Genomic DNA, 27,083 nt, shown 5'->3' on the forward strand with positions numbered 1-27,083 from the left:
GCCGGGCGCTGTGGTCTTTGCCGCCGCTCCAGCCTGGCGTCGCTGCGGCAGGGGGACAGCGCTGCGCATGCGCGGCGGCCGGACGGTCGCGGCGATGACGCATGAGGTGCGCGCCGCCGCCGCTGCTGCTGCCGCCCTTGGCTGCCGATGAGGCGGTGCGCGTGGCCGCTGCTGCGGTTCCCGGCCCGCGCGGGGCTCGTCCTCCGCCATGGCGGGGCCGCCGCTGCTCGCCTGCGCCCCGCTGCCCGCCTGCGCCCCGCTGCCGCTGCTGCCTCCTTCTCTTCCTCGGTCGGCGGGGACGGCAGCTCCCGGGCCCCCGACACCTCTCTCTTCGTGCCCGTGCCGCTGAAGCCCGTCGGTGATGCGGCCGAAGAAGACGTAGGCGCCGAGCTCACGCGGCCCCTCGACAAGGGTGAGTGCAGGCGGTCTGTGAGGCGGCCGTGGCCGTCGGGCAGGGGCCCGAGTCGGAGGAAGGGGCGGTACGGGCCTTGCTTACCCTTTTCCCGCCAGGGCTGGAGGCGTGTTGTCCCACTGCCTTCGTGTGCGGGGCTGGGTCCCTCGGGCCGCGGCAACTGGGCGCTTCTGAGGCCTGAGAGAAATTGGCGGGCTCCTCTGGGCCGGCGGTGTCCGGCATCCCCGGCGGAGTCCCCCGCCCCCTTCGGGCTGCCCTCGGGTTTCATCTTTTGAGAGCAGGAGGGAATTTCCTTGCGAGAAGCCTCTCGCTGCTCGTCCCCTACGAAGATGAAAATGAAGTGAAAGCTCTCAGGTGAGGTCATGCAAGCGGTAGTAAGGATTCTACTAAGGTTCACTAAGCGTGCCCCGTGTGAAGGAAAAAAAATTGTTGGCCTAGTTCCTCCACTCCCTGTTTCAGCACAGTCAGGATGAAGGTGCTAGGTGTAGGGAGAGGTCTCCAAGCTAAATCTTGTGTCCTTCTGAAACTGTAGCCCTGTCTGAACTTGGAAGTTATAGTTGTTCTGGTTATTAGTGTTGCAAACAGAAGAGCATCGTATTGCAACTTCTATACTGAAAGGGTTATCAGAGACTGGAACAGGCTGCCCAGGGAAGTGGTTGTATCACCATCTCTGAAGGGATTTAAAAACCATCTGGATATGGTACTAAAAGATACGGTGTAGTAGTGTCCCTGGTACGGCAGTTAATGGTTGGACTTTGATGATCTCAAATCACCATGGTGATTCTGCAATCATCTGTGTATGAGTGTGCCCAGAAGAAAATTGAGCAAAGCATTCAGTATTTCTAGTTATTTACCATCAGTGTTAGACACTCAGGTTTAACATTCAGTTAGACCAGTGCAGGTCTGTTTGTATTCTTGGGTTTGCACATCTTAAAGTATCAGTAACTGTTAAAAGTATGGACTGGGAGAGCCATATCAAGAACTGTCTGCTTCAATGCAGCCCGTGTTGTGAGAGCTGCTGAGGATGTCAGAAGCAGAATAGGAGTCTGAACTTATCTCTTGAAGCAGCATCCTAATACTTTATGTTTCTCTTTTATCTGTCTGCTAGATGTATATCATGTCATTTTATTAGGTTTTTTTTGACATCTAATTTGAAACAGAAGAAATTCTCTTGCAGACCATTAGATGCTCTCCACTTCTGTTCTTTGATGTCTTTACATGTAATGTGAGTTGAAACTGCTTCTTCAGTGTGTCCTTTAATTAGAAATGGTACATCCTGTTCGTTCTTCATCTGTGCTCAGTCTTCTTCTTGGGAAAAGGCTTTATTTTGTCTAGCTGTCCTAGCACACTGTTTTGAAAGACTTGATAAATAGAGATTCAGGCTAGATGTGAGGAGGAGGTTCTTCACCATGAGAGTGGTGAAAGCCGGGAATGGGTTGTCCAGGGAGGTGGTCGAGGCCCCGTCCCTGGAGGTGTTTAAGCCCAGGCTGGATGAGGCTCTGGCCAGGCTGATGTAGTGTGGGGTGTCCCTGCCCCTGGCAGGGGGGTTGGAACTAGCTGATCCTTGTGGTCCCTTCCAACCCTGAATGATACTATGATACTATGATCCTTTTGCTGTTTGGTGATCCCAAAGCATTGAGAATGTAAGTGAAAACTTCGTTCTTTATATGTTGCCCTCATTAAATGTTCTGATGGCATATTATCTCTATTAGCTCCAGATATAGAAAGCATGCAAAAAATTACTTTTATTTGTCCAGACCCCTTGGGAAAAGAATTCCTGACCCTGCCAGTTAAGAAACCTAGCTAGGAGGAAAAGTTCTCAATAGCTGTAATTCAGAACAAAATCTGTGTTGTTTCAGACTTGTCTTTCAGTGTTTGTTTATCTTAGTAGTGCATTCCTCAAGTGCTGATAAATAGGAATGGTAAGATCTTGTACATGTGGACTAGTGTTTTAGATAAATGGTTATGTTTGATTTCTTCACAGGATCACAGGATGTTAGGGGTTGGAAGCGACCTCTGGAGAACACTGAGTCCAATTTCCCTGCCAGAGCAGGACCACAGAATCTAGTGCAGCTCGCAGAGGAACTCATCCAGATGGGCCTTGAAAGTCTCCAGGGGAGACTCCACAACCTCTCTGGGGAGCCTGTTCCAGTGCTCTGGGATGCCTACAGTAAAGGAATTCTTCCTCATGTTGAGGTGGAACCTCCTGTACTGTAGTTTACATCCGTTGCCCCTTGTTCTGTCACAGGGCATAAGTGAGAAGAGGCTGTCCCTTCTTGACACCCAGCCCTCAGATATCTATAAACATTTATTAAATCCCTTCTCAGTCTTATCTTCTCCAGACTAAACAGCCCCAGATTTCTCAGCCTTTCCTCATAAGGCAGTTCTTCAGTCCTTATTCATCCTTGTAGCCCTCTGTTGGACTCTCTTGAGTAGGTCACTGTCCCTTTACAAAGGTATAGCTAAAATGTTCTTGGAAAATAAGTAGAGATTCTCTTTGCTCTCTGCTGTCTTGTTGAGAAAGAACAGATTGGTTAAAAGAATTTATGTTTCTGCAAGTGAAAATGAACACCCTGAAGTTCTTTCATGTGAGACTTGCAAGGGATACCAGCCAGGTGACTAGGATGGTGCTCCCCTGGCTCCTTGGCCTGTAGCACTCTCTCAGTTGCTGTCAGCCATTTTGTATTTTGAAGCTTGTCAATAACAATAGAGAGGAAGCTGAATAAGCCTTTCCTTAGCAAGTATCATCCATTCTTTTTAATGAGATAAATAGCTTTCCTCTGCTTCTCTCTCTCAGATTCTGACCACACACATCTGTTTGTTTTGGGGTTATATATATTTATTTTTGTAACAAAGATACTCTGTCAGATTCTGCTGTCAAATACTGAACTGGATTCAACAGAAAAGCACTGTTAGAGGCTTTCTGAGTACAGCTTGTGAAGAAACTTTGTTTCTTACAATGCTCATAATTCCAGTGTGGATCATCTTGTTAGTTGTTACTTGCTGAAGCAAGACAGGCTAGTCAAACACTGTGAGTATAACAGAAGCCTTCTTAGAAGCCTACTTTTGCAAAGGTAGTTTTGCTAAACCTTTATAACAAACCTGCTGCTTGATGGCTTGTAGTGAATTTCATTCACAGCTTCATCTGTCTTCTGCAGCTTCATAGGAAATGGATCCTTATGATGCATGCTGTCAGTTCAGATAAGGTACAGTCAGGAGGAGCTTTGCTTTGGAGCTTTCCTTGCAGAGATTATGGTAGAATATGTCTTTTCATAGCCCTCTGGTAATGTTTATGATATATTTGTGTGATGATGGTGATGTCTTTATTGTGAAAGGCTCAAATGTGGGAAACAACATGGAAATACTGTTGGGAATATTTTCCCAAATGCCAAACAATAGAACAATGTGAGAGTGCTGTATGATAGAATGATTTAAGATCTAAGCAGGTGTTTGCTAAACCCTTGGTCTGATTGCCCTATTGAGCAAGCTAATCCTTGAGTGACTGGGTAACACATGAGCTACTTATAACAAAATATCTCTAAGGAGTAGTTACATTAAAAAAGAATGAAGAAAAAAGGAAGCTCTGATGTTAAATTTAGGAAAGTGGAAGGGAACAAGAGGTAGTATCAAAAGGAGTGTAAAGACCAGTGAGAGAAGATGGAGATGTTGTAAAGGTAGGTGATCTGGTATTACTACAGAGAAAGATGGGTCCCTGGCTTTATGGTCTTCAGTTCTGGCACAGTGGGCAACACAGATTAGGTTTACTTTGACTGTGGGCCTTCTGGTACAGAAATGGCCTATTAGCCACTACAAAATAAATGTAAACAAACCCCTACTGTATGAACAATCAGCACTTCATGCCATATGGCTTCATAGAATCCTTGGTATGGTTGCTTATTTGGAGCCCTCATGCTCAGTTATCAGAGTGGATGTCAGTTATGTGGCTTCAATTGTCAGACCGTGGGGCTGCACTTACTGCTGAGAAATGTAAGCTAGGGAAGTTGAAAAACAGGAAGTGCCTGAACAAGTGGTTTAGTTTGATGCTCAGGGTCATTTGGGCTGGACCTCTGCCCCAGTGTGAAATACAGACTTGCCAAAATAGACTGTTGTTGTTGAAGATGCAGGAAGATGAATGAGAAGTATTCATGACAATAGGGCTGAAACATCCAAATGAATCTGATACATTTGAGGCCAGCTGCATAGTTTCTGAGCTTAAACACAGAGTCATGCTGTCTTTTTACACAGAACCTCAAAAAATGCTGCTGAGAAGTCAAAGTAGTTGAGGAGTAAGAGCTAAAATACCGTTCTAGAATGAAGAAGTGGTAAGGAAAGGGAAATTTCATCCAGGAGGTGAAAAGGGTAATGGTAGAAGCAGGACACAAACCTCCCCAGTATGTACCTCAATTGCTAGATGTTGCTGTAGAAGCAGTTGGTACTGTGCAGTTAGATTAAGCTAATGTGGGCATGTCTTGCTGGTCTGCAATGCCAGCTTTGTTTTGTTTTGATGTACTTTATTTTAAGGCATGTATTTGTGCTTGGGAAGGATTGTGACCTTGGAGGCTGAGGGCTGTGATGGTCCCAATGTCGTGTTGCCTTGGATAGTAGCAAGTGTTCTGGCACTGACCTTTTCATCTTGCAGTAAGGCCAGTAGGTTGTGAATTTAGCCAAGTGGCTGATGATATGTTATCTGCTACAGCTTCTTATGGAAGCCCTGAAGAGAGTTTTGCCCTGTGCTTTCTCTTAGTGCAGTGTTTTCCAATCTGTCTTTGCTTTCCAGGCCCTTAAACACTTTCTGAGGACAGTATGGACGTCTGTGTAGTAATTAGGAGCCTGCTGACAGTCTTGCTTAATTACTCCTGTGAACATCATAGACTACTGTAACCATGCATGGGGTACTGGATGTAGCCACAGTTCTCCTGCTTCTGTCTTCACCTCCAGCTGAACTTTGCCATATCCTTGCCACTTGATATTTTTCCTTATGCAAAGTGGGCTCTCTCTCTTCTGGAGTATAGTTTTTCTAGTCAGAGAGGCAGTCTTTCAATAATTTGAGGTTGATCTCATGGGAGGCTTGCTTTGTCATGGTAGACACTCCAAAAAGTTACAGGGGTGGTTGCAGTGAGCAGAGCTTGGCAGTAGTGTGTTCAGTGACTTGTGCTGGTGAACCAGAGGTGTGCTGCATTATGTGTCAGTCCTAGCATTTTATAATACAGGGTTTGTGGACTTGAATTCTAAGAACTGGACATGGTAGTATGTCTCCAGAGAATGGTCATGAGGATGGTCAGAGGGCTGGAGCACCTCTCCTATGAGGACAGGCTGAGAGAGTTGGGATTGCTCAGTTTGGAGAAGAGAGGACTCTGAGGAGACCTTATTGTGGCCTTCCAATATCTGAAAGGAGCCTACAAGAGAGCTGGTGAGGGACTTTTTAGGGTGGTGTGTAGTGACAGGACTAGGGGGAATGGATACAAGCTAGAGGAGGAGAGATTTAGATTAGACATCAGGAAGAAGTTCTTCCCATGAGGGTGGTGAGACACTGGAACAGGTTGCTCAGGGAGGTGGTAGAAGCCCAATCCCTGGAGGTTATTAAGGCCAGGCTGGATGTGGCTCTGAGCAATCTGCTCTTAGTGTGAGGTGTCCCTGCCCAGGGCAGGGGGGTTGGAACTAGATGATCCTTGAGGCCCTTTCCAACCCTAGCAGTTCTGTGATTCTGTGAATAACTCAAGCCTAGAATAGGTGCTCACAATATCTGCTAGATATTGTGTGTTTCTAATGTGCTGTAGATGGAGAAGTGACCGGACGAGGCTCTGGCCAGCCTGGTCTAGTGTGGGGTGTCCCTGCCCATGGCAGGGGGGTTGGAACTAGATGATCCTTGTGGTCCCTTCCAGCTCTGACTGATACTATGACACTATGATATTTTTGCCATTGGGATTTAACAAACATTTAATGAATTACATTCAGAGTGTGCAGTAGGAAACACAGTTTGGTTGCAACACTAAATTTGCCTTCTAGGGGAAGGAAAGGGTTGATTAATAACTTTATAATAAGAGGTTTTCTACAGACAAAGCTAAGTAACTTGTCATATATATGACAAAGCACTGTTTGCTTCTTCCCTCCTTTATTTAACCTGAGAAGCAGGAAGAATAGTGCATCTGGTTTGCCTGACCTTTCCATAGTGTGTGTCTTGGGAGCAGTGTGGAGGAAAGAAGGTCTCAGGATGTTTAGTAAAAGCTGCCACTGAGTAGTTTAAACAGATTTATTTTTCACATTAAAGGCTGCCATTTCCTGATAGGTGCTGCTAAAAAAGCCCAACAAAAACCCCACCCCAAAACCTTAATTACTTTGTTCCATAGCGTATTGGCTTCAGGTTCTCAGCTTTATACTTTCCTGTCAAGTGCCAGTGAGAGTGTGACTCAAATACTGACCTCATCTTCAGGCAATTCTTACTCTGCCACAGTTTGTCCTTTTCCACAGTAGACTATCACTGATTGTGTTTAACTTAGGGAGAAATCGTAGTATCATAGTATCAGTCAGGGTTGGAAGGGACCACAAGGATCATCTAGTTCCAACCCCCCTGCCATGGGCAGGGACACCCCACACTACATCAGCCTGGCCAGAGCCTCATCCAGCCTGCTCTTAAACACCTCCAGGGACAGGGCCTCAACCACCTCCCTGGACAATCCATTCCAGGGCTTCACCAATCTCATGGGGAAGAACCTCCTCCTCACCTCCAGCCTGAATCTCCCCACCTCCAGCTTCATTCCATTCCCCCTAGTCCTATCACTACCTGAGATCCTGAGAAGTCCTTCCCCAGCCTTCTTGTAGCCCCCTTCAGGTACTGGAAGGCCACAATTAAATCACCTCGGAGCCTTCTCTTCTCCAGACTGAACAGCCCCAACTCCTTCAGTCTGTCCTCATAGGAGAGCAGCTCCAGCCCTCTGATCATCCTCGTGGCCCTTCTCTGGACACCTTCCAGCACCTCCACATCCCTCTTGTCATAGGGGCTCCAGAACTGGACACAGTACTCCAGGTGGGGTCTCCTCAGAGCTGAGTAGAGGGGGAGAATCACCTCCCTTGCCCTGCTGGCCACACTTCTCCTTATGCAGCCCAGGATCTGATTGGCTTTGCAAGCTGCAAGTGCACACTGAGAGCTCCTGTTGAGCTTTTTGTCCACCAGCACCCCCAAGTCTCTCTCCTCAGGGCTGCTTTCCAGCCAGTCCCTGCCCAGCCTGGATTTGTGCCTGGGATTGCCTCGACCCAGCTGCAGGACCCTGCACTTGGTCTTGAATCATTTGACTCTGTTCAACATGGCAAAGATTCCCTCTTTCCAGAGTAAGGAGACTGTACTGTGGTATTTGGGCCAGGAGACTTCAATTTGGAGCAAACTGAAAAGAAAATTTCTCTTTTTTTTTTTGCAGGTGAAGTTCTAAAAAACTTAAATAAGTTCTACAAAAGAAAAGAAATCCAAAGACTAGGAGCAGAAAATGGATTAGATGGTAAGGAAATGTTCTAAGAGTTTTAATTTCACTTGAAATGGTTTCATTCAGCTAGATCTGTTCTTTTGAGAGTCTCACAACACTGCTTGGTTTAGGATAACGTTTTGAATTTTTTTAAATAACATTTCTCTTTACTGGTGATATCACATATTAAGGTATAGGGTTTTTAATGGGCCACTTCAGGGTTTTGTGGGGTGTTTACAAATATGGCTTTGTGATCCCCGTGACATTCACTGTGTTCCCGGTTTTGTGTCTCTTTTTCTCTCAGCCCGTCTGTTCCATCAAGCATTTATAAGCTTTAGGAAGTATATCATGGAATCCAGCTCTGTGAGTGCTGATTTGCATATTATTCTCAATGATATATGCTGTGATGCAGGCAAGTATCTGGAGTACTTGTGAAATAAAATGTGCTGCTTGTTTTGCTTGGTTTTGACATCTGTGTTTACCTGTGGACCCTACTGCTATGCTTTAAAAGGAGTTAAAAATCACTGTTTCCCCATCAGTCATTTGGGCCCATCCTACAGAATGCTCTCCTCATATGTTTTTGAAGAGGAGACAAAAGAGGTGGAGATCACAGCAAGAATCACCCTGTTCTGTGGAGGACACAGTCTCAGGCTGTGCCAGGGGTGGTTCAGGCTGGAGGTCAGGAGGAAGTTTTACACAGAGAGAGTGATTGCCCATTGGAATGGGCTGCCTGGGGAGGTGGTGGAATCACCATCACTGGAGGTGTTCAGGAGGAGACTTGACAGGGTGCTTGGTTGCATGGTTTAGTTGATTAGTTGGTGTTGGATGATAGGTTGGATGCAATGATCTTGAAGGTTTCTTCCAACCTGGTCTGGTCTGGTCTGGTCTGTTCTATTCTATTCTGGTCTGGTCTATTCTATTCTGGTCTATTTTAGTCTATTCTGGGCTATTCTATTCACTCACTGCTGAAATGCCAACACTACTGTGCCATTTCTCTCTCTTTAAAATGCAGTAGTCACTAGAGGGCGCTTGGAGAGCTTACTCCTCGCCGGTTGGCTCCAAGCACTTGGGAAGGCAGCTCTCTGACTGCTGTTTCCCTTGCTCGCTGCATCCAGTGCTGTTATCAGTGGCACTTCGTTAAGGGCTGAGGCTAGCTGCTAACAGCAGAAAGACTTCTTCTGAGTCTGAGCTGCAGAAGATGTGTAGTGGATAGGATAGGATAGGAAGAAGAGAAGAGAAAAGAGAAGAGGAGAGAAGAGGAGAGAAGAGGAGAGAAGAGGAGAGAAGAGGAGAGAAGAGGAGAGAAGAGGAGAGAAGAGAAGAGAAGAGAAGAGAAGAGAAGAGAAGAGAAGAGAAGAGAAGAGAAGAGAAGAGAAGAGAAGAGAAGAGAAGAGAAGAATAGACCAGACCAGACCAGGTTGGAAGAGACCTTCAAGATCATCGTGTCCAACCTATCATCCAACACCACCTAATCAACTAACCTATGGCACCAAGCACCCTGTCAAGTCTCCTCCTGAACACCTCCATGGGCACCATGTTGGCCAGCTTCCAGTCCTCTGGTACATCTCCAGTGAGCCAGGACTGCTGAAAAATGATGGAGAGTGGCTTGGCCAGCTCCTCTGACAGCTCTCTCAGCACCCTAGGACGGATCCCATGTGGGGATCCAAGATGAAGAGCTGCAGTAGATGTGGTTTTTAATGATGGTGGTTTAAAAGTTACAACGCACATCAGTTTTGTCTGAAGATGTAAGTGTGTAGATTTCAGTATTCAGTTATCACTAAGGTTGGAAGAGACCTCAAAGATCACTTAAAATATATGCCATGTTGGGAAATTTTTAATATTAGTTATGCATAAAATCTTCCACATGATTTCCTCACTTCCACTCTTTTATTTACTTACTTATGGTCATGGTTTCTGAATGCTTTAAAACTCACCTCTGTTAGGAGTGTTTATAGGGTGGGTTGTTGTGGCAGGTCTGAAGTTTTTCAGCTGAGTTTTGTTTGTCCAAAGATGATCATTGAAAATACAGCAGTTTCTAAGTTCCTAAAATTTTTCACTATGATTTTGGTTCATTGAACACTAGTTCTCAATTAAAACAAAAAGGAACATATCACTGCTCTTTTTTGGGGAGTGTGTCTATAATGCTAGCAGCTTTTTAGATCCACCTAGCTCTGAAAATTTATGAGAGATGGGCAGTTGGAGTGTGACATGAAATGAGACCTTTATGGCCAAGTGTCTGCCCTGCAAACATTCAGAAGAGTGAACCTGAATATCTCTTCTGGGTTGATTTTTCTGCTTTGATTTTTCTCTCCTAGCAGAGCTATAGGCTGGGGTCAGAGTGGCTGGAGAGCAGCCAGGCAGAAAGGGACCTGGGGGTGCTGATCGACAGCCACCTGAATATGAGCCAGCAGTGTGCCCAGGTGGCCAAGAAGGCCAACGGCATCCTGGCCTGCATTAGGAATAGTGTGGCCAGCAGGAGCAGGGAAGTCATTGTGCCCCTGGACTCTGCATTGATTAGGCCACACCTTGAGTCCTGTGTCCAGTTCTGGGCCCCTCAGTTTAAGAAGGACATCGACACACTTCAGTGTGTCCAGAGAAGGGCAACAAGGCTGGGGAGAGGCCTTGAGCACAGCCCTGTGAGGAGAGGCTGAGGGAGTTGGGATTGTTTAGCCTGGAGAAGAGGAGGCTCAGGGGTGACCTCATTGCCCTCTACAGCTACCTAAAAGGTGGTTGTAGCCGGGAGGGGGTTGGTCTCTTCTTCCAGGCAACCAGCACCAGAACAAGGGGACACAGTCTCAAGCTGCACCAAGGGAGGTTTAGACTCGAGGTGAGGAGGAAGTTCTTCACCGAGCGAGTCGTTCATCATTGGAATGTGCTGCCCAGGGAGGTGGTGGAGTCACCGTCCCTGGAGGTGTTCAGGAGGGGATTGGACGTGGCATTTGGTGCCATGGTGTAGTCATGGGGTCTGTGTTGATAGGTTGGACTCGATGATCCTCGAGGTCTTTTCCAACCTTAGTTATACTGTGATACTGTGAGTTGAGACTCACAAGTGTGAATCAGCATCCCAAGCCCTTCTGTTTTCCTCTGGTTATTCCTAAATGCAATTTGGAAGCTTTTGTTTTATTCCAAGACAGCACATGAACTCACGAAGAAAAGCCTAAAGTGTTCTTGGGACAGAAAATCAATTTCTCATCCAGCTTTTCCAGAATTCCTCATTTTATTTAGATGTTCTCCAGAGATAAAGGCTAGCCAGAGGCAATATGCCCAACTGAGAAGCTTTGTGTGTGCTGTAGTATTAGTATTACATTGCTTAATGAGTCCATGTCCACACGTTCGTTTACCTTTCTGCCATTGAGATAATTATTGAACTTTGTACAGAGCCAGAAGTTAAAAGAATTACATAACTGTGTGGTGAAAGTAGTAGAAATCTTTTAAAGAGGATTCATAGTATCATAGTATCAGTCAGGGTTGGAAGGGACCACAAGGATCATCTAGTTCCAACCCCGCTGCCATGGGCAGGGACACCCCACACTACATCAGGCTGGCCAGAGCCTCATCCAGCCTGGCCTTAAACACTTCCAGGGACGGGGCCCCAACCACCTCCCTGGACAACCCATTCCAGGGTTTCACCACTCTCATGGGGAAGAACTTCCTCCTCATATTCAGCCTGAATCTCCCCACCTCCAGCTTCATTCCATTCCCCCTAGTCCTATCACTACCTGAGATCCTGAGAAGTCCCTCCCCAGCCTTCCTGTAGGCCCCTTTCAGATACTGGAAGGCCACAATGAGGTCACCTGGGAGCCTTCTCTTCTCCAGACTGAACAGCCCCAACTCCTTCAGTCTGTCCTCATAGCAGAGGAGCTCCAGCCCTCTGCTCATCCTCGTGGCCCTTCTCTGGACACTTTCCAGCACCTCCATATCCCTCTTGTAATAGGGGCTCCAGAACTGGAGGCAGTACTGCAAGTGGGGTCTCACCAGAGCTGAGTAGAGGGGGAGGATCACCTCCCTTGATTATTTTACTTTATTCCATTCTGGTAAGACCTCACCTGGAATGCTGCATCTGGCTCTGGAGTCCTCAATGCAGGAAAGGTATGCACCTGATAGAGCAGGTCCAGAGGAGGGCCATAAAAATCATCAGGGGGCTGGTGCACCTCTGCTGTGAGAACAACCTGAGGGAGCTGGAGTTGTGCAGCCTGGAGAAGTCTCTGGTGACACCTAATAGGAGCTTTCTAGTACATGAAGGGAGCCTACAAGAAAGCTGCGGAGGGACTGTTTACAAAGGCCTGCAGTGAGATGATGAGGGCCAATGCTTTGAAATTAGAGAAGGGAAGAGAAAGGCAACAAAGTTGGTGAGGGGCTTGGAACACAAGCCCTAAGGAGAGACTGAGGGAGCTGGGGTTGCTTAGCCTGGAGAAGAGGAGACTCAGGGGTGACCTTATTGCTCTCTACAACTACCTTAAGGGAGGTTGTAGATAGGCTCTTCTCCCAGGCAACCAGCACCAGAACAAGAGGACACAGTCTCAGGCTGTGCCAGGGGAGGTTTAGGCTAGAGGTTAGGAAGAAGTTCTATACAGAGAGAGTGATTGCCCATTGGAATGGGCTGCCTGGGGAGGTGGTGGAGTCACCATCATTGGAGGTGTTCAGGAGGAGTCTTGACAGGCAGTTTGGTGCCATGGGTTAGTTGGTTAGGTGGTGTTGGATGATAGGTTGGACACGATGATCTTGAAGGTCTCTTCCAACCTGGTTTATTCTATTCTAAATTCATCACTTGCTCAAGGCTGTCTTGCCTGTAAGGAGGAAGAAAGTGTTTCTGATTTAAGATTTAGATTGGATGTTAGGAACAAGTTCTTTACCATGAGGGTGTTATAGCACTGCAGCATGTTACCCGAGGAGGTAGTTGAGGCCTCATCCCTGGAGATACTCAAGGTCAGGCTTGACAAGGCTCTGAGCAACCTGATCTAGTGGAGGATGTCCCTGCTGACTGCTGGGGGGTTCAACTAATCAGCACCAGAACAAGAAGACACAGTCTCTAACTGTGCCAGGGAAAGCTTAGGCTTGAGGTGAGGAGAAAGTTCTTCACAGAGAGAGCTGTTAGCCATTGGAATGGGCTGCCCAGGGAGGTGGTCGAGTCACTGTCCTTGGAGGTCTTCAAGAGGGGATTGGTTGTGGCACTTGGTGCCATGGTTTAGTGGTCATGAGGTCTTGGGTGACAGGTTGGACGTGATGATCCTTGAGGTCTTTTCCAACCTCACTGATTCTATGATTCTATGATCTTTGGAGGTCCCTTCCAACCCAAACAGTTCTATGATGATTATGAACATGCAAACTTTCAGACAACCATGCAAACTTTCTGATAAGGGTTTCTCTTCTAGGCCATGTGGATGATCTCTTCCCCTTTTTCCTGAGGCACGCAAAGCAGATCTTTCCAATGCTGGATTGTATGGATGATCTGCGCAAGATCAGCGATTTACGACTGCCACCCAACTGGTTAGTGTGCTTAACTGTGTGCAGCTTTTGCTTTTCTTAGTGTCATAGAGTTTCATAGCCTGTGGGCAAGCTTTATGGGGTATAACTGCACTATGCTTTCAGTTCCATTTCTCTGTTTCTACAACAATTCATGTCAGGAACTCTCGTCTTTCTTACAAGATACATTGCAATCGGTTAAAAGGAAACTGAGATTATATCGTCTATGAAAGTTGCTGAGTTGGTATTGCCTTGCCAGAAAGCTGTCTGCTGGCTGTACCTGTTTGGGAGGCAGCACTCCAGAACATCAAAGTGTTAATATACCCAAGGAGAGAGGTCACAGTGATGAGAATGATTTTGAACACAGTATGTGAACTCCACTCTTTAAGTCTTAGAAAGCATTTTATGATTCAGAAGGCGAATGTGTAAGGCACAGTAACCTCTTCATACTGTACTTCAGAACTTGCTTTCTCAGTACACATTAAAAAGTTTACGAGTAGATGTTTATGCTAATTTGCAGCTTTGCATGAATCAGCATCCAGAATGCTGGATAAATGTTCAACAGATCTGCTTTTTTCCTGTGTGTATGTCTTAGGTATCCAGATGCCAGGGCTATTCAGAGAAAGATAATATTCCATGCTGGTCCTACAAACAGTGGAAAAACTCACCATGCTATCCAGAGATTTCTGTCAGCAAAATCTGCAATATACTGCGGTCCCCTAAAACTTCTGGCTCATGAGATCTTCCAAAAGAGTAATGATGCTGTCAGTATGTTATATTACTTCCCTAGTACTGGGAACAGTCTCATGAATGTATGTTTGTGAAGTGCTGTGGTTGCATAATGTGGTCTAGGAAGCAGTGTGCTTGAACCAGGGGCCTTTGCTTTGCAGTAGTGTCAGCTCATGAATACCAGTTGTGCATTTCTGCTTTAGGTGTACAGAGTGGAACATCATTTCCCCAAGTGGAGCATTGCTTTCCCCAAAGCACATGGCATGCAGTCATCCCCTTAACCTATTTCTGTCTTTTCTGTAATTTTCCCCTCCTTAGGTTCAGCCAGGCTCTATTATTAACTTTTTTTGAAGTGTGGAAATCCTGGCTGCTTCTCCTGTGTGGAAATCCTGGCTGCTGACCTTTATTTTAGCTTGTACACAAGAAGTTATCCTTGCTTAACTCCACTTGTCTGTTTCAGTGTTTACATTTCTTTCCCTCAACCACCTAATAAAAAGTTCTGCCGCTTCAGATGTGTTGAGTTGAAGAGCAGTGCCCTGTATCAGGTCCCTAGAGGAAGCTATCATTTTAGTACTTTAATTGCTTCCAGCATCTTTTTGAAGGCTCCTCAGCAGCGTGTTTCCAGCTGCATAGAACCACACCAGTTCTGAAGCATTACAGTAACACATGATGTTAATGCAGCATAGTGCATATGCAGTAGTGTTTACCAAATTATGTATATAGTAAGGATAGTGAGACACTGGAACAGGTGTCCCCCTCCCTGGAAGGTATTCAAAGCCAGGCTGAATGAGGCCTTTAGCAACCTGGTCCTCATGGATGGTGTCCCTGTCCATGGCAGGGGGGTTAGCACTAGATGACCTTTAAGGTCCCTTCCAACCCAAAGCATTCTATGAATCTTAGTATTTCTCTTCTTTTGGTCAGTCCTTGATTTAGAATTTGTAACTCCTGTTACTGGTTTATTAAAGCAATGTGTAAGAAAGATTGGCTTGACCTAGGAGGTACCTGTGACATGTTCTGTGTGGTGAATGTGGATAACCTGTAGTAATGTTCCTTGTTAGTAGAGTTACTGCATTTTTTTCCCATGTGGGTGAGGACTTTTCATTTGGCAGCTCATGGATCATATGTAGCCCTTAAGGCTTGAATATGGTTTCCTGCATGGCTCTACAGATGGCTGTAGATATGAAAGGAGCAGCCATCTGGCTGGGATTCAGTGAGTGTAGAGCTAACAGAGGGTGGTGGTCCCTGCTGTCTCTCACAGCTAGTCCTCTTGATGTGTGAGTGTAAGGCAGCAGGTGAGACTGTCACTAGGGCAGCCAGCAAATGGACTGGAGAAGGCTGAAGTTTGCAAGGCTCCTTCACTGCTGGGCTGTGCTTTATGAGCCCCTTGCACTATAGCTTTTCTGACAGTTCTTTTGTTGCAGGTGTGACAGCTCTGACATACTCAAGAGGAAAACATAGTCTCCTGTAGGGGAGGGCACCTAATTACAGTTGCTACTTCTTCATTAGACCCTTCAGCCTGACAGGTGTTAAGTATAGGGCACAAGTCTCAAAGGCTGATTAGTTCTCTTCTGGATAGCTTCCCTTATGGTGTTTTAGAAGCTGTAAGAAAATGATTTATTTTTTTTTCCCCCTGTGGGAAGGAGATTTTATTGTGTTAAAGAAACTTAACCTGAGTTTTCTGAACTCCTTTAGAATGTGCCATGTGACTTGGTGACAGGAGAAGAGCGTGTCTATGCCAATGAGGATGCCAGGCAAGCCTCTCATATCGCTTGTACTATTGAAATGTGCAGCACCAATACACCTTGTATGTATACATAACTTTCTCTCACATCTGTGCATCTCTGTGTGTATTACTGCTTGGATCTCTGAAGTACTCAAACTATTAATTTTCACTCTTATTTGAACAATTTCTGGACGATGTTAGGGCAGTTAGTTTTATTCATCTAAATCGGTGCTTGAATAGAGGGTAGAAGGGCTCTGCAGAGGGACCTCGACCGACTGGACAGATAGGTGGAGTTCAATGGGATGGCATTCAACAAGTCCAAGTGCCAGGTGCTGCACTTTGGCCACAGCAACCCCATGTAGAGCTACAGGCTGGGGTCGGAGTGGCTGGAGAGCTCCCAAACAGAGAGGGACCTGGGGGTGCTGATTGACAGCTGCCTAAACCTGAGCCAGCAGTGTGCCCAGGTGGCCAAGAAGGCCAACAGCATCCTGGCCTGCATTAGGAATAGTGTGGCCAGCAGGAGCAGGGAAGTCATTGTGCCCCTGGACTCTGCATTGGTTAGGCCACACCTTGAGTCCTGTGTCCAGTTCTGGGCCCCTCAGTTTAGGAAGGACATCAAGACACTTGAATGTGTCCAGAGAAGGGCAACAAGGCTGGGGAGAGGCCTTGAGCACAAGCCCTATGAGGAGAGGCTGAGGGAGCTGGGGTTGTTTAGTCTGGAGAAGAGGAGGCTCAGGGGAGACCTCATTGCTGTCTACAACTACCTGAAGGGAGGTTGTAGTCAGGAAGGGGTTGGTCTCTTCTCTCTTGCAACCAGCACTAGAACAAGGGGACACAGTCTCAAGCTGCGCCAGGGGAAATTTAGGCTGGAGGTGAGGAGAAAGTTCTTCACTGAGAGAGTCTTTAGCCACTGGAATGTGCTGCCCAGGGAGGTGCTGGAGTCACCATCCCTGGAGGTGTTCAAGAGGGATTGGGTGTGGCATTTGGTGCCATGGTTTAGTCATGAGGTCTGTGGTGACAGGTTGGACTTGATGATCCTTGAGGTCTCTTCCAACCTTTGTGATACTGTGATATTTTAAGGGCAGAAAATAACTACCATCATTACTCCCCATTCCTGTTAAGTCCACTTTTGCTCCCACTGAAACCAGTGCCAAAACTGCCAATGAGCAGTTAATGAAACCTGGATCATCTCTGAATGAGCCTGAATGGTGGCAGAGGATTAACTTGAGAAACCTTTTCTGGATGCTCTTCCTTGGTGTACCACATTTACCTTCTTTTTGTTTTAAGATGAGGTTGCTGTGATTGATGAAATTCAGATGATCAGAGACCCTGCCAGAGGGTGGGCTTGGACAAGAGCTCTTCTAGGTAAGCCTGTTTGTTTTTAATGTGGCTATGGTTCTGTGATAAATGGCACTGGAACTTCAAGCATAGCAGTCAGGATATTCATAAGTGGTTACAATACATGATGAAATATAAAGGTGAGTATTGTTTCTTCATGTGTTCTCACAGCAAGTTAGAGATACTCTGCCTCAAAGGGTTTGTCTGTATGGCAGCAAGTTACCTGCCATGTTTTACTTAGGAGAACAAAATGTTTTAAAACACTAAGTTCTACAGATGCCTCTTTTAGTTTGCCTTCCTTGGATAATAATGGAGTCTTTGTGTTAGTACACTGTGCTATCCTTTTACCCCAATTATTTTCTAGACATAGGCTTTTTTAGTTCAGTTAAGACAATTTCTCAGCTATTTCATTGCAGAGGAATTAAGATGGGGCCACACAACACATGAAATATTGGATGGTTTTAATTCCAAATGCCTCATTTATAGAGCTGCATTGATCTGTTAAATTCTTAGAAGAATGTTTCTTTTGATAATTTTAGGCTTTTTCATGAGGAATCTTTGAAACTTCTTTTGCCTCAGATTTTGAACAGAACTTTGGAATTTGAATTCAGTCCCATCTTCCCCCCCCTCCCCCTTCCCTTCACTGCTTTTGGCCATAGAATCACTAAGGCTGCAAAAGACCTATAAGATCAAGTCCAACCATAGCCCACCTACCATGAGCACTGGAACCTGAAGCACCACATCTATGGACTTCCTGAACACCTCCAGGGATGGTGACTACACCACCTTCCTGGGCAGCCTGTTTCAATGCCTCATCACTCTCTCAGTAAAGAAGCTTTTCCTGATGTCCAGTCTAAACCTCCCTTGGCACAACTTAAAGCCATTTTTTCTTGTCCTGTTGCTGGTTACTTGGGCAAAGAGACCAGCACCAGCCTCACTGCAGCCTGCTTTCAGGTAGTTGTAGAGAGCAATAAGATCTCCCCTTAGCCTTCTCCAGGCTAAACAACCCCAGCTCCTCAACCACTCGTTGTATGCCATGCTCTCCAAACCCCTCACCAGCCTCATTTGTCTTTGCTGGACATACTCCAGGACCTCAGTGTCTTTCCTATACTGTGGTGCCCAGAACTAAACACAGTACTCCAGCTGCAGCCTCATCAGGGCTGAGTACAGGGGCAGCATCATTTCTCTACTCTTGTTGGACACACTCTTTCTGATACATGCCAGGATGCCACTGGCCTTGGCCACCTGGTCACATTGCTAGCTCATGTTCAGTCAGCCATCCACCATCCCCTCCAGATCCTTTTCCACTGGGCTGCTTTCTAGGCACTCTTCCCAAAGCCTATGGTGCTGTTTGGGTTTGGTGTGACCAAAGTGCACGACCTGGCACTTGGTCTTGTTAAACATCATTTGACCTCAGCCCATCAATTTAACCTGTCCAAGTCTCTGCAGTGCCTTTCTGCCCTTGAGCAGATCAGCACTCCCACTCAGTGATCCTGGACAGGACGAATTGTTGCTTCCTTTGAGGAGAAAGTTCTTCAATGAGAGAGTCGTTAGCCATTGGAATGTGCTGCCCAGGGAGGTGATGGAGTCCCCATCCCTGGAGATGTTCAAGAGGGGATTGGACGTGGCACTTGGTGCCATGGTTTAGTCATGAGGTCTGTGATGACAGCTTGGACTTGATGATCTTTGAGGTCTCTTCCAACCCTGGTGATTCTGTGATTCCTATTTTTCCCCTTTTTTTATTCCAATTGCATATAATTTTAGAAGGTCATGCAGAAGACAAAGCTCTTCAGTTCTGCTGGGTGTTTTGTGGGTTAGTAAAACAGTAGTAGTACTTAAAACATGCTTAAAGGTTTGCTCCATTTCTTCAGTGGTTGAGGGTACCTCTTGTTTTGGCTGAGAGGGTGCAACAGGCTGCTCTGCTTATCACACTAATGGATGTCCAAGCATCACTTGCTGACATGAAACCAAGAGTGTTGTGAGAGAGGCTTTAGGTACTGACTTGGGATGTTGAAGTGAAATACAATCCTCAGGGAGTTTAGCAAGGAAAAGGTAATTTTGGGGTAACTTGAGCCAGCTAAAGCTGCTGTTGTCTATAAGTAGGTAACATTCTGCATTTTATTTCATTGGGTCTTGTTCAGGACTCTGTGCAGAAGAAATCCATGTTTGTGGAGAACCTGCTGCTATTGACTTGGTGACAGAGCTCATGTACACTACAGGGGAGGAAGTTGAGGTAAGCTTTTTAAATCAGGTTCTCTGTGCTGGAAAATAGGCAAAACTTGAGGGTCTTTTGGGGGTATCCATGGTCAAAGGTATTCTTGCAGGAGTTCTTGTTAAAATGTTTCTGAATTCCTCTAAAGGAAACATTTCAGAGTTGAGTTTTTTATTATATCCTTTTGTGGGTTTTGTTTGTTTGGGTTTATTTGTTTTATCCTTGTCCTATTAGTATGGTTTTGCTTAAGGAAGGTAAGTGCTTTGCTGAGGAACAGCTGCTCAGGGGCTTTCTTTGCAGTTCTGTTTTTCCTGGAAGCCACAGTGCCCTCAAGTGTGCTGAAGTTACTGGGTCTATTGATAGTTATTCTCCATATGGTGAGGAGAGGGTTAAAAAGAGCTAACAGCTCCAGGTGACAGTGACTGAAAGACCTCTGAAACTCAACTTCACTGTCATAATTTTGTATTTTTTTTTTTTCTTGGGAAGACTCTTCAAAAGCATAACATTTGATCCTCAGAAAGTCCAGCTTGATTTCCTGGTGAATTAGGTGTAACTTTGTATGTCTGTGCCTGCTGGGGTCTGTCATTCTGAAAGGAGACCAGTTACAGCATTCGGATGACCAAGCAGAAACAGACTCTTGTTTCTGGACAGAATTGCTGCATAGCCCGTGTGCTTCTTGTCTTAAATCTTGTTTCTAGATAAAAATAAATAGGTCTTTCAAAAAATCTATGTAGTGCTCAGCTGGGGAAGTGATGCAAGTGTGGAAGAGCATGAAGTGTATATCACCATCTCCCCAGGAATTACCCCTTCAGGCCTGTGAGAAGCCCCTTACTGTTTCAGTCAGTTGTGATGATAACCATGCTGGCTGATACTCTATGGGGAAACCGTCCCTCTGCAGCCTTCTTATAGGTCCCCTTCAGATACTGGAAGGCTGCTACTAGGTCTCCCTGGAGCCTTCTCTCCTCCAGGCTGTTTTAATTGCATATATATTTTTTCTAAATCAAAGTCTGGGATAATGTTTCATCTGTTTGCCTCAACGAATCCTACTGTTTGCCTGGGAGAGATCAGAACGGTGTTATGCAGTCACCGGTGTGTTGTTCAGCTTTGCACTACAGCATGCCTAAAAGTAGTCATTAAAACCCAAGGTGCTACTGATTCAGGGTGTTAGCTTGTCAATGAAAGAAAAGAGGGTGGGACTAAGTGTGATTGCTGGTGTTGTGATAGATTTACATGAAACTAAAAGCTCAGAGAACACAGTGCTGTAAGCTGCTCTCTGAATGCCCTTGGTGTTTCAATGAGTGGTGATGATAACCATGCTGGCTGCTCCTCCATGGGGATTTTTAATTTCAAAACATACTATCTTTGTCAATTCCTTTGATTCTAGGTCAGGAACTACAAGAGACTCACTCCTCTTACTGTGCTGGATTATGCCTTAGAGTCTTTAGACAACCTCCGTCCCGGGGACTGCATCGTCTGCTTCAGTAAGAACGACATTTACTCTGTCAGCCGACAGATAGAAGCCAGAGGATTAGAATGTGCTGTCATATATGGCAGTCTGCCACCAGGTAAAGCACTCTTCCTCATGTTTTTAAGGGAACAGTCTGCTTCTTGGTGCCTTTTAAAATGAAGCAGTACTAGTTTTCCTAGTTCTGCTAGAGAAAGTAATCAATTTGGGGTCAGAGTGGCTGGAGAGCTGCCAGGTGGAGAGGGACCTGGGGGTACTGGTCGATGGTAGGCTGAACATGAGCCTGCAGTGTGCCCAGGCAGCCAAGAGGGCCAATGGCATCCTGGCCTGCATCAGGAACAGTGTGGCCAGCAGGAGCAGGGAGGTTATTCTGCCCCTGGACACTGCACTGGTTAGGCCACACCTTGAGTCCTGTGTCCAGTTCTGGGCCCCTCAGTTTAGGAAGGAGGTTGACTTGCTGGAATGAGTCCAGAGAAGGGCAACAAAATTGGTGAGGGGCTTGGAACATAAGCCCTATGAGGAGAGGCTGAGGGAGCTGGGGTTGCTTAGCCTGGAGAAGAGGAGACTCAGGGGTGACTTTATCACTCTCTACAACTACCTGAAGGGAGGTTGTAGACAGGCAGAGGTTGGTCTCTTCTCCCAGGGAGCCAGTACCAGAACAAGAGGACACAGTCTCAGGCTGCACCAGGGGAGGTTCAGGTTGGATGTTAGGAAGAAGTTCTATACAGAGAGAGTGATTGCCCATTGGAATGGGCTGCCTGGGGAGGTGGTGGAGTCGCTGTCATTGGAGGTGCTCAGGAGGAGACTTGCTGGGGTGCTTGGTGCCATGGGTTAGTTGTTTAGGTGGGTTGGATTGGTTGATGGATTGGACATGATGATCTTAAAGGTCTCTTCCAACCTGGTTTGGTTTATTATAAATAAAGGTTTATTCTATTCAATCTGTGCTGACTGGTGTTTTAATCTTGGGATTAAACCCTTGATTATGTGCTTAATATTGATCTTCAGATAGATGTCATTAAACGAGGTCTAACCACAGCTCTGGGAATTACTTAAATCCCTCTTGCTCCCTTCCCTGAACAACCAGCTGAATGAAAATCAAATAGCACTTTTCATGTGATTTCTTTTTCCCCACTCAGCTGATTGCAAAGGCATTGGGCTTAGTGGCACGTTGTTTTGCAATATTACTCTGTAAAGTGTTTTGTCATTCTCTTCTAGGAACGAAGCTTGAACAGGCAAAGAAATTCAATGACCCTAATGATCCATGCAAAATTTTAGTTGCTACAGATGCAATTGGAATGGGACTCAATTTGTAAGTACTTGGAGCAGGTTATGGGCAGACTTGTACAACAGTTTTTCTCTCTTTCTCCTTTTTTTTTGGTGGTGGGTGTTATTCCTGCAGTATCATTTGATTCTTCCCAGTTCAGTGAGGTGTATTATTACCATCTCCCCAGGAATTATCCCTTCAGGCCTGTGAGAGGCCCCTTAGTGTTTCAGTCAGTTAGAATAGAATAGAATAGAATAGACCAGACCAGACCAGACCAGACCAGGTTGGAAGAGACCTTCAGGATCATCACGTCCAACCTATCATCCAACACCACCTAATCAACTAACCTATGCAACCAAGCACCCTGTCAAGTCTCCTCCTGAACACCTCCAGTGATGGTGATTCCACCACCTCCCTGGGCAGCCCATTCCAATGGGCAATCACTCTCTCTGTGTAAAACTTCCTCCTGACCGCCAGCCTGAACCTCCCCTGGTGCAGCCTGAGACTGTTCTGGTCTGGCCTGTTCTGTCCTCTTGTTCTGGTGCTGGCTGCCTGGGAGAAGAGACCAACCTCTGCCTGTCTAGAACACCCCTTCAAGTAGTTGTAGAGAGCAATATGGTCACCCCTGAGTCTCCTCTTCTCCAGGCTAAGCAATCCCAGCTCCCTCAGTCTTTCCTCATAGGGCTTGTGTTCCAAGTTGTGGTGATAACCATACTGACTGATGCTCTATGGGGAAACAGTCCCTCTGCAGCCTTCTTGTAGGTCCCCTTCAGATACTGGAAGACTGCTACTAGGTCTCCTTGGAGCCTTCTCTCCTCCAGGCTGTTTTTAATTGCATATATTCTCCCCAGTTTGGCTAATGTGGCTACATATTTGCTGTCTAGACACTGCAATACAAACTTCTCAATTCTGAAGTAGTGATCAATTTCAGTAGAACTAAGTGTTAATATTAAAACTGATTCTAAGAATGGAATGGCCTAATTCTGTGTGATCTTGGGCACTTGTAAGATCCTTTTGACTCACTGGAGTCAGCTGTGCTGGGTTGTCAGAGTATCAGTCTCTTGTATTTCTGAAAGGTAGAGCAAGTTCAGTCCTGTTTCAGATGTGTTTTGTTGCTGAAGGCAGTGTGATTCTGTTGCTAGAAACTTCTGGGGCAGATGATGTATGGGTTGGGACCTTCGTCAACACAGAATCACAGAATGTTAGGGCTTGGAAGGAACCTCTAGAGATCATCCAGTGATGTGTATAGGGTTGATGATTCTCCTGCCACTAATCAGTAGTTTTATGCTGCCCTTTGGAATGTGTTGTGTCTGTAAGTATTATCTGTGGTCCCTTAATTTAGGTTGGGGCAGGGGGGAAGGTTGAAAACTAGATCAACAAAATACTTTCATTTTTGTATAGTAGGTTGTTGGAAATGATTGGGGGGGAAAACAACAAAAAAAGGATTTCTCTGTGGTTTTGTTCAAATATTTCAGGTGTATCAGAAGAATAATTTTTAACTCTATAGTAAAGCCAACTGTCAATGAGAAAGGAGAAAAGGAAATAGACTCCATTACAACCTCTCAGGCCCTACAGATTGCAGGCAGAGCAGGGCGTTATGGCTCATCCTTCAAAGAAGGAGAAGTCACTACCATGCATCGTGATGACCTCGTGCAGCTGAAGGAAATTTTGAGTGACTCTGTACGCCCTGTCAAGGTGAGAGACTCAGTACCCAGTTTGTACATGCACCCTCGAGCTGCTTTACTGTGTTCTGATCACAAATTACTTTTACCTTGTGCTTGTTTACAAGTTAATAAAAGAGGATTGTGTCATGCCAGAGTGACTTTGAACATACTTCCCTTTTGGAGGCTTGCAGCGTTTTCATTTGTGTTAAAAGTTGCTCTTTCAAGAACTAAAAGCTCACACAGACAAGTTTTCAAGTTCCAGATAAGCATGCTAAATAGTATCATAGTATCAGTCAGGGTTGGAAGGGACCACAAGGATCATCTAGTTCCAACCCCCCTGCCATGGGCAGGGACACCCCACACTAGATCAGCATGGCCAGAGCCTCATCCAGCCTGGGCTTAAACACCTCCAGGGATGGGGCCTCAACCACCTCCCTGGACAACCCATTCCAGGGCTTCACCACTCGCATGGTGAAGAACCTCCTCCTCACCTCCAGCCTGAATCTCCCCACCTCCAGCTTCATTCCATTCCCCCTAGTCCTATCACTACCTGAGATCCTGAGAAGTCCCTCCCCAGCCTTCCTGTAGCCCCCTTCAGATACTGGAAGGCCACAATTAGGTCACCTTGGAGCCTTCTCTTCTCCAGACTGAACAGCCCCAACTCCCTCAGTCTGTCCTCATAGGAGAGGTGCTCCAGCCCTCTGATCATCCTCGTGGCCCTTCTCTGGACACCTTCCAGCACATCCAGATCCCTCTTGCAATAGGGGCTCCAGAACTCCCGAACTGGAGGCAGTACTCCAGGTGGGGTCTCACCAGAGCTGAGCAGAGGGGGAGAATCACCTCCCTTGACCTGCTGGCCACACTTCTGATGCAGCCCAGGATCTGATTGGCTTTGTGGGCTGCAAGTGCACACTGAGAGCTCCTGTTGAGCTTCTTGTCCACCAGCACCCCCAAGTCTCTCTCTTCAGGGCTGCTTTCCAGCCAGTCCCTGCCCAGCCTGGATTTGTGCCTGGGATTGCCTCGACCCAGCTGCAGGACCCTGCACTTGGTCTTGTTGAACCTCATGAGGTTGGCTTGTGCCCACCTCTCCAGCCTGTCAAGGTCCCTCTGGGAGTGCTTTGGTTTCTTGCATTTTGTCTTCCTAGGTTTTATTTCTGTTGCACTAACTTCAAAATAATGTTGAGAATTAATGGACATTTCTGTCTTTGTTTTTTTTCCTTCAGGCAGCTGGCCTACATCCTACTCCTGAGCAGATAGAAATGTTTGCTTATCATCTCCCTGATGCCACTCTCTCCAATTTAATTGTAAGAATAACCAAAATATTAGCTTCTGCTTCAAAAATCAAATGTTGCTTAGGGAATGTAGTAGCCATGTGTGTATATTTGCTCAGTTGGGTTCTTCTCTCTAGCACAGCAATGTCTGCAGATATGGTTAGAATGCTTAACTTTTTCTGTGCTACAATAAAGTTGGAAGCTGTCAAAGTGTGGAAATGTGTTTACATGTCTTGAAGAGTGTATAACCATCTTTTCATTTCACCTTTTCCCTGTTTTAATAGAATCATAGAGTGCATTGCATTGAGTTGGAAGGGACCTTTGAAGGTTATCTATTTCAGCTCCCCCATACAGCCCTTTTGGTCTGAGGCTGAAAATATTGAAAGATTGGTAAACTTATGTGGAAAATCCCTGGGGAAACTGGGCTGGTCATGTCAAGTTTCTGTACATCTGAGAGCTACCTGATTTTTTTTTCATCATTCTGTTGACTTTGTGATGAAATGTCTGTTTAACTTCTGAGAAAACAGATTTTTGGTGCAATCTACAATCTACTTGATATTGTCATTAGTTGTACACTAGAATTGTTGGAAGGGTCTAAACCTCTTAAGGAAGAATTTAGGCCTCCAATTAGTGTAGTTAGAAAATAGTATCATGGGTGTTGGTACATTGAGAAATTCTTAGCAGCTTCCATGGATTTAAAAGCATTTTCTTGTTCTCTGCAGATGTGCTGCTGTGTAGCAAAGTGTATGATTTCTAACCTCAGGGTACAAGAGTATGCTTGGAGACACTTAGGCTGTTAACAGAACATCTTTAACATTTTACTGTTGAGAATTTCTAGGCTAGCATAGAAGTATTAAGATAAAACCTCCATGTCATTAGTGATCTCTTAAGTATTCAGTCACATCACAGGTGCTGGAAGATCTCTGCTGTGAGGATAGGCTGAGGGAGCTGGGGTTGTTTAACCTAGAGAAGAGAAGACTCTGGGGGTGACCTTTATAGCTTCATTCCAATACCTGAAGGGATCTTGCAGGAAGGGACTTTTCAGGTAGTGATAGGACTAGGGGCAATGGAATGAAGCTGGAGGTGGGGAGATTCAGGCTAGATGTGAGGAGGAAGTTCTTCACCATGAGAGTGGTGAAGCCCTGGAATGGGTTGTCCAGGGAGGTGGTCGAGGCCCTGTCCCTGGGGATGTTTAAGAGCAGGCTGGCTGAGGCTCTGGCCAGCCTGATCTAGTGTGGGGTGTCCCTGCCCCTGGCAGGGGGATTGGAACTAGATGATCCTTGTGGTCCCTTCCAACCCTGAATGATACTATGGTAAGAGTGTCTAGTAATAGGACAAAGGGAAATGGGTTTAAGCTGAGGGGGAGTAGGTTTAGACTGGATCTCAGGAAGAAGTTCTTCAGTACAAGGTTTGTGGGACTCAGGAAAAGGCTGCCCAGGGAGGTTGTGGATGCCTCCTACCTGGGTATGTTCAAGGCCAGGTTGGATGAGGCCTTGAGCAGCTGAATCTTGTTGAGAAGCATCCCTGCCCATAGCAGGGAGGCTGGAGTATCTACTCTGAGGTCTCTGAGGTCCCTTCCAACCTAAGCTGTCCTGTGATACTTAATTAGCTCAGTGTTTCTTTAAAGATCTTTCCAAAAAATCTTTCAGTGATTTACACTGGAGAAATAATTTTGGGGGCCCATAAAAATTCCACCTGCAGCGTGCAGCAAGGACTCTTTTTTTTTCCTCCAAACCTGGGATACATTTCAGGTGTTCTTTGAACTCCTCTCTGGAAATACTGTGTTTGTCTTGCAATTTCTTCCTAAAATAGATCTGTTCCTGCCCCTGGCCTAAAATTACCTCAATTATTGAACTGTATACTGTAAATTTTGCTTTTTGGGTCATGCTCAGGGACAAACCATGAACAAGTTCTAAAGATGGTAGGAGCTGGTTTCTGTGATGGTGCTCTTCAGAACTAAAATGTACACTTCCAGAGCACTGTATGTCTTACTCAGGTGACCAACTGAAAATGCTAAACTAAAGTATAGTGTGCTATGTCTTCTTTTCTGATCCCATGTTAGAGAATTTAATGAACATTCTGTTAGAA

The 27,083-nt window shown here is 45.9% G+C and overlaps 1 protein-coding gene across 3 annotated transcripts in view; it reads left to right on the forward strand.

Annotated features, from left to right (window-relative positions):
* The first annotated feature begins 147 nt into the window (after positions 1–147).
* The window catches only part of SUPV3L1 (Suv3 like RNA helicase), a 31,708-nt gene continuing 4,772 nt past the window's right edge, over positions 148–27,083 (forward strand). Inside the window, exons 1-12 of one of the 3 annotated variants that reach the window (XM_068140285.1) lie at positions 148–412; positions 7,825–7,902; positions 8,171–8,278; positions 13,239–13,353; positions 13,925–14,093; positions 15,751–15,862; positions 17,069–17,146; positions 19,261–19,352; positions 20,716–20,896; positions 22,012–22,105; positions 23,536–23,755; positions 24,948–25,028. In XM_068140285.1, the coding sequence (XP_067996386.1) occupies positions 148–412; positions 7,825–7,902; positions 8,171–8,278; positions 13,239–13,353; positions 13,925–14,093; positions 15,751–15,862; positions 17,069–17,146; positions 19,261–19,352; positions 20,716–20,896; positions 22,012–22,105; positions 23,536–23,755; positions 24,948–25,028 (1,593 nt within the window). Of the gene's footprint in view, positions 413–7,824; positions 7,903–8,170; positions 8,279–8,742; positions 9,612–13,238; positions 13,354–13,924; positions 14,094–15,750; positions 15,863–17,068; positions 17,147–19,260; positions 19,353–20,715; positions 20,897–22,011; positions 22,106–23,535; positions 23,756–24,947; positions 25,029–27,083 lie in introns of those variants that run through there. The other 2 variants (XM_068140286.1, XM_068140288.1) reach the window with 2 other exon arrangements.

Source organism: Melanerpes formicivorus, unplaced genomic scaffold (assembly GCF_026170545.1).
Source record: "Melanerpes formicivorus ecotype bairdi unplaced genomic scaffold, bMelFor1.0.p_v2 SCAF_6, whole genome shotgun sequence".
NCBI classification, from domain to species: domain Eukaryota; kingdom Metazoa; phylum Chordata; class Aves; order Piciformes; family Picidae; genus Melanerpes; species Melanerpes formicivorus.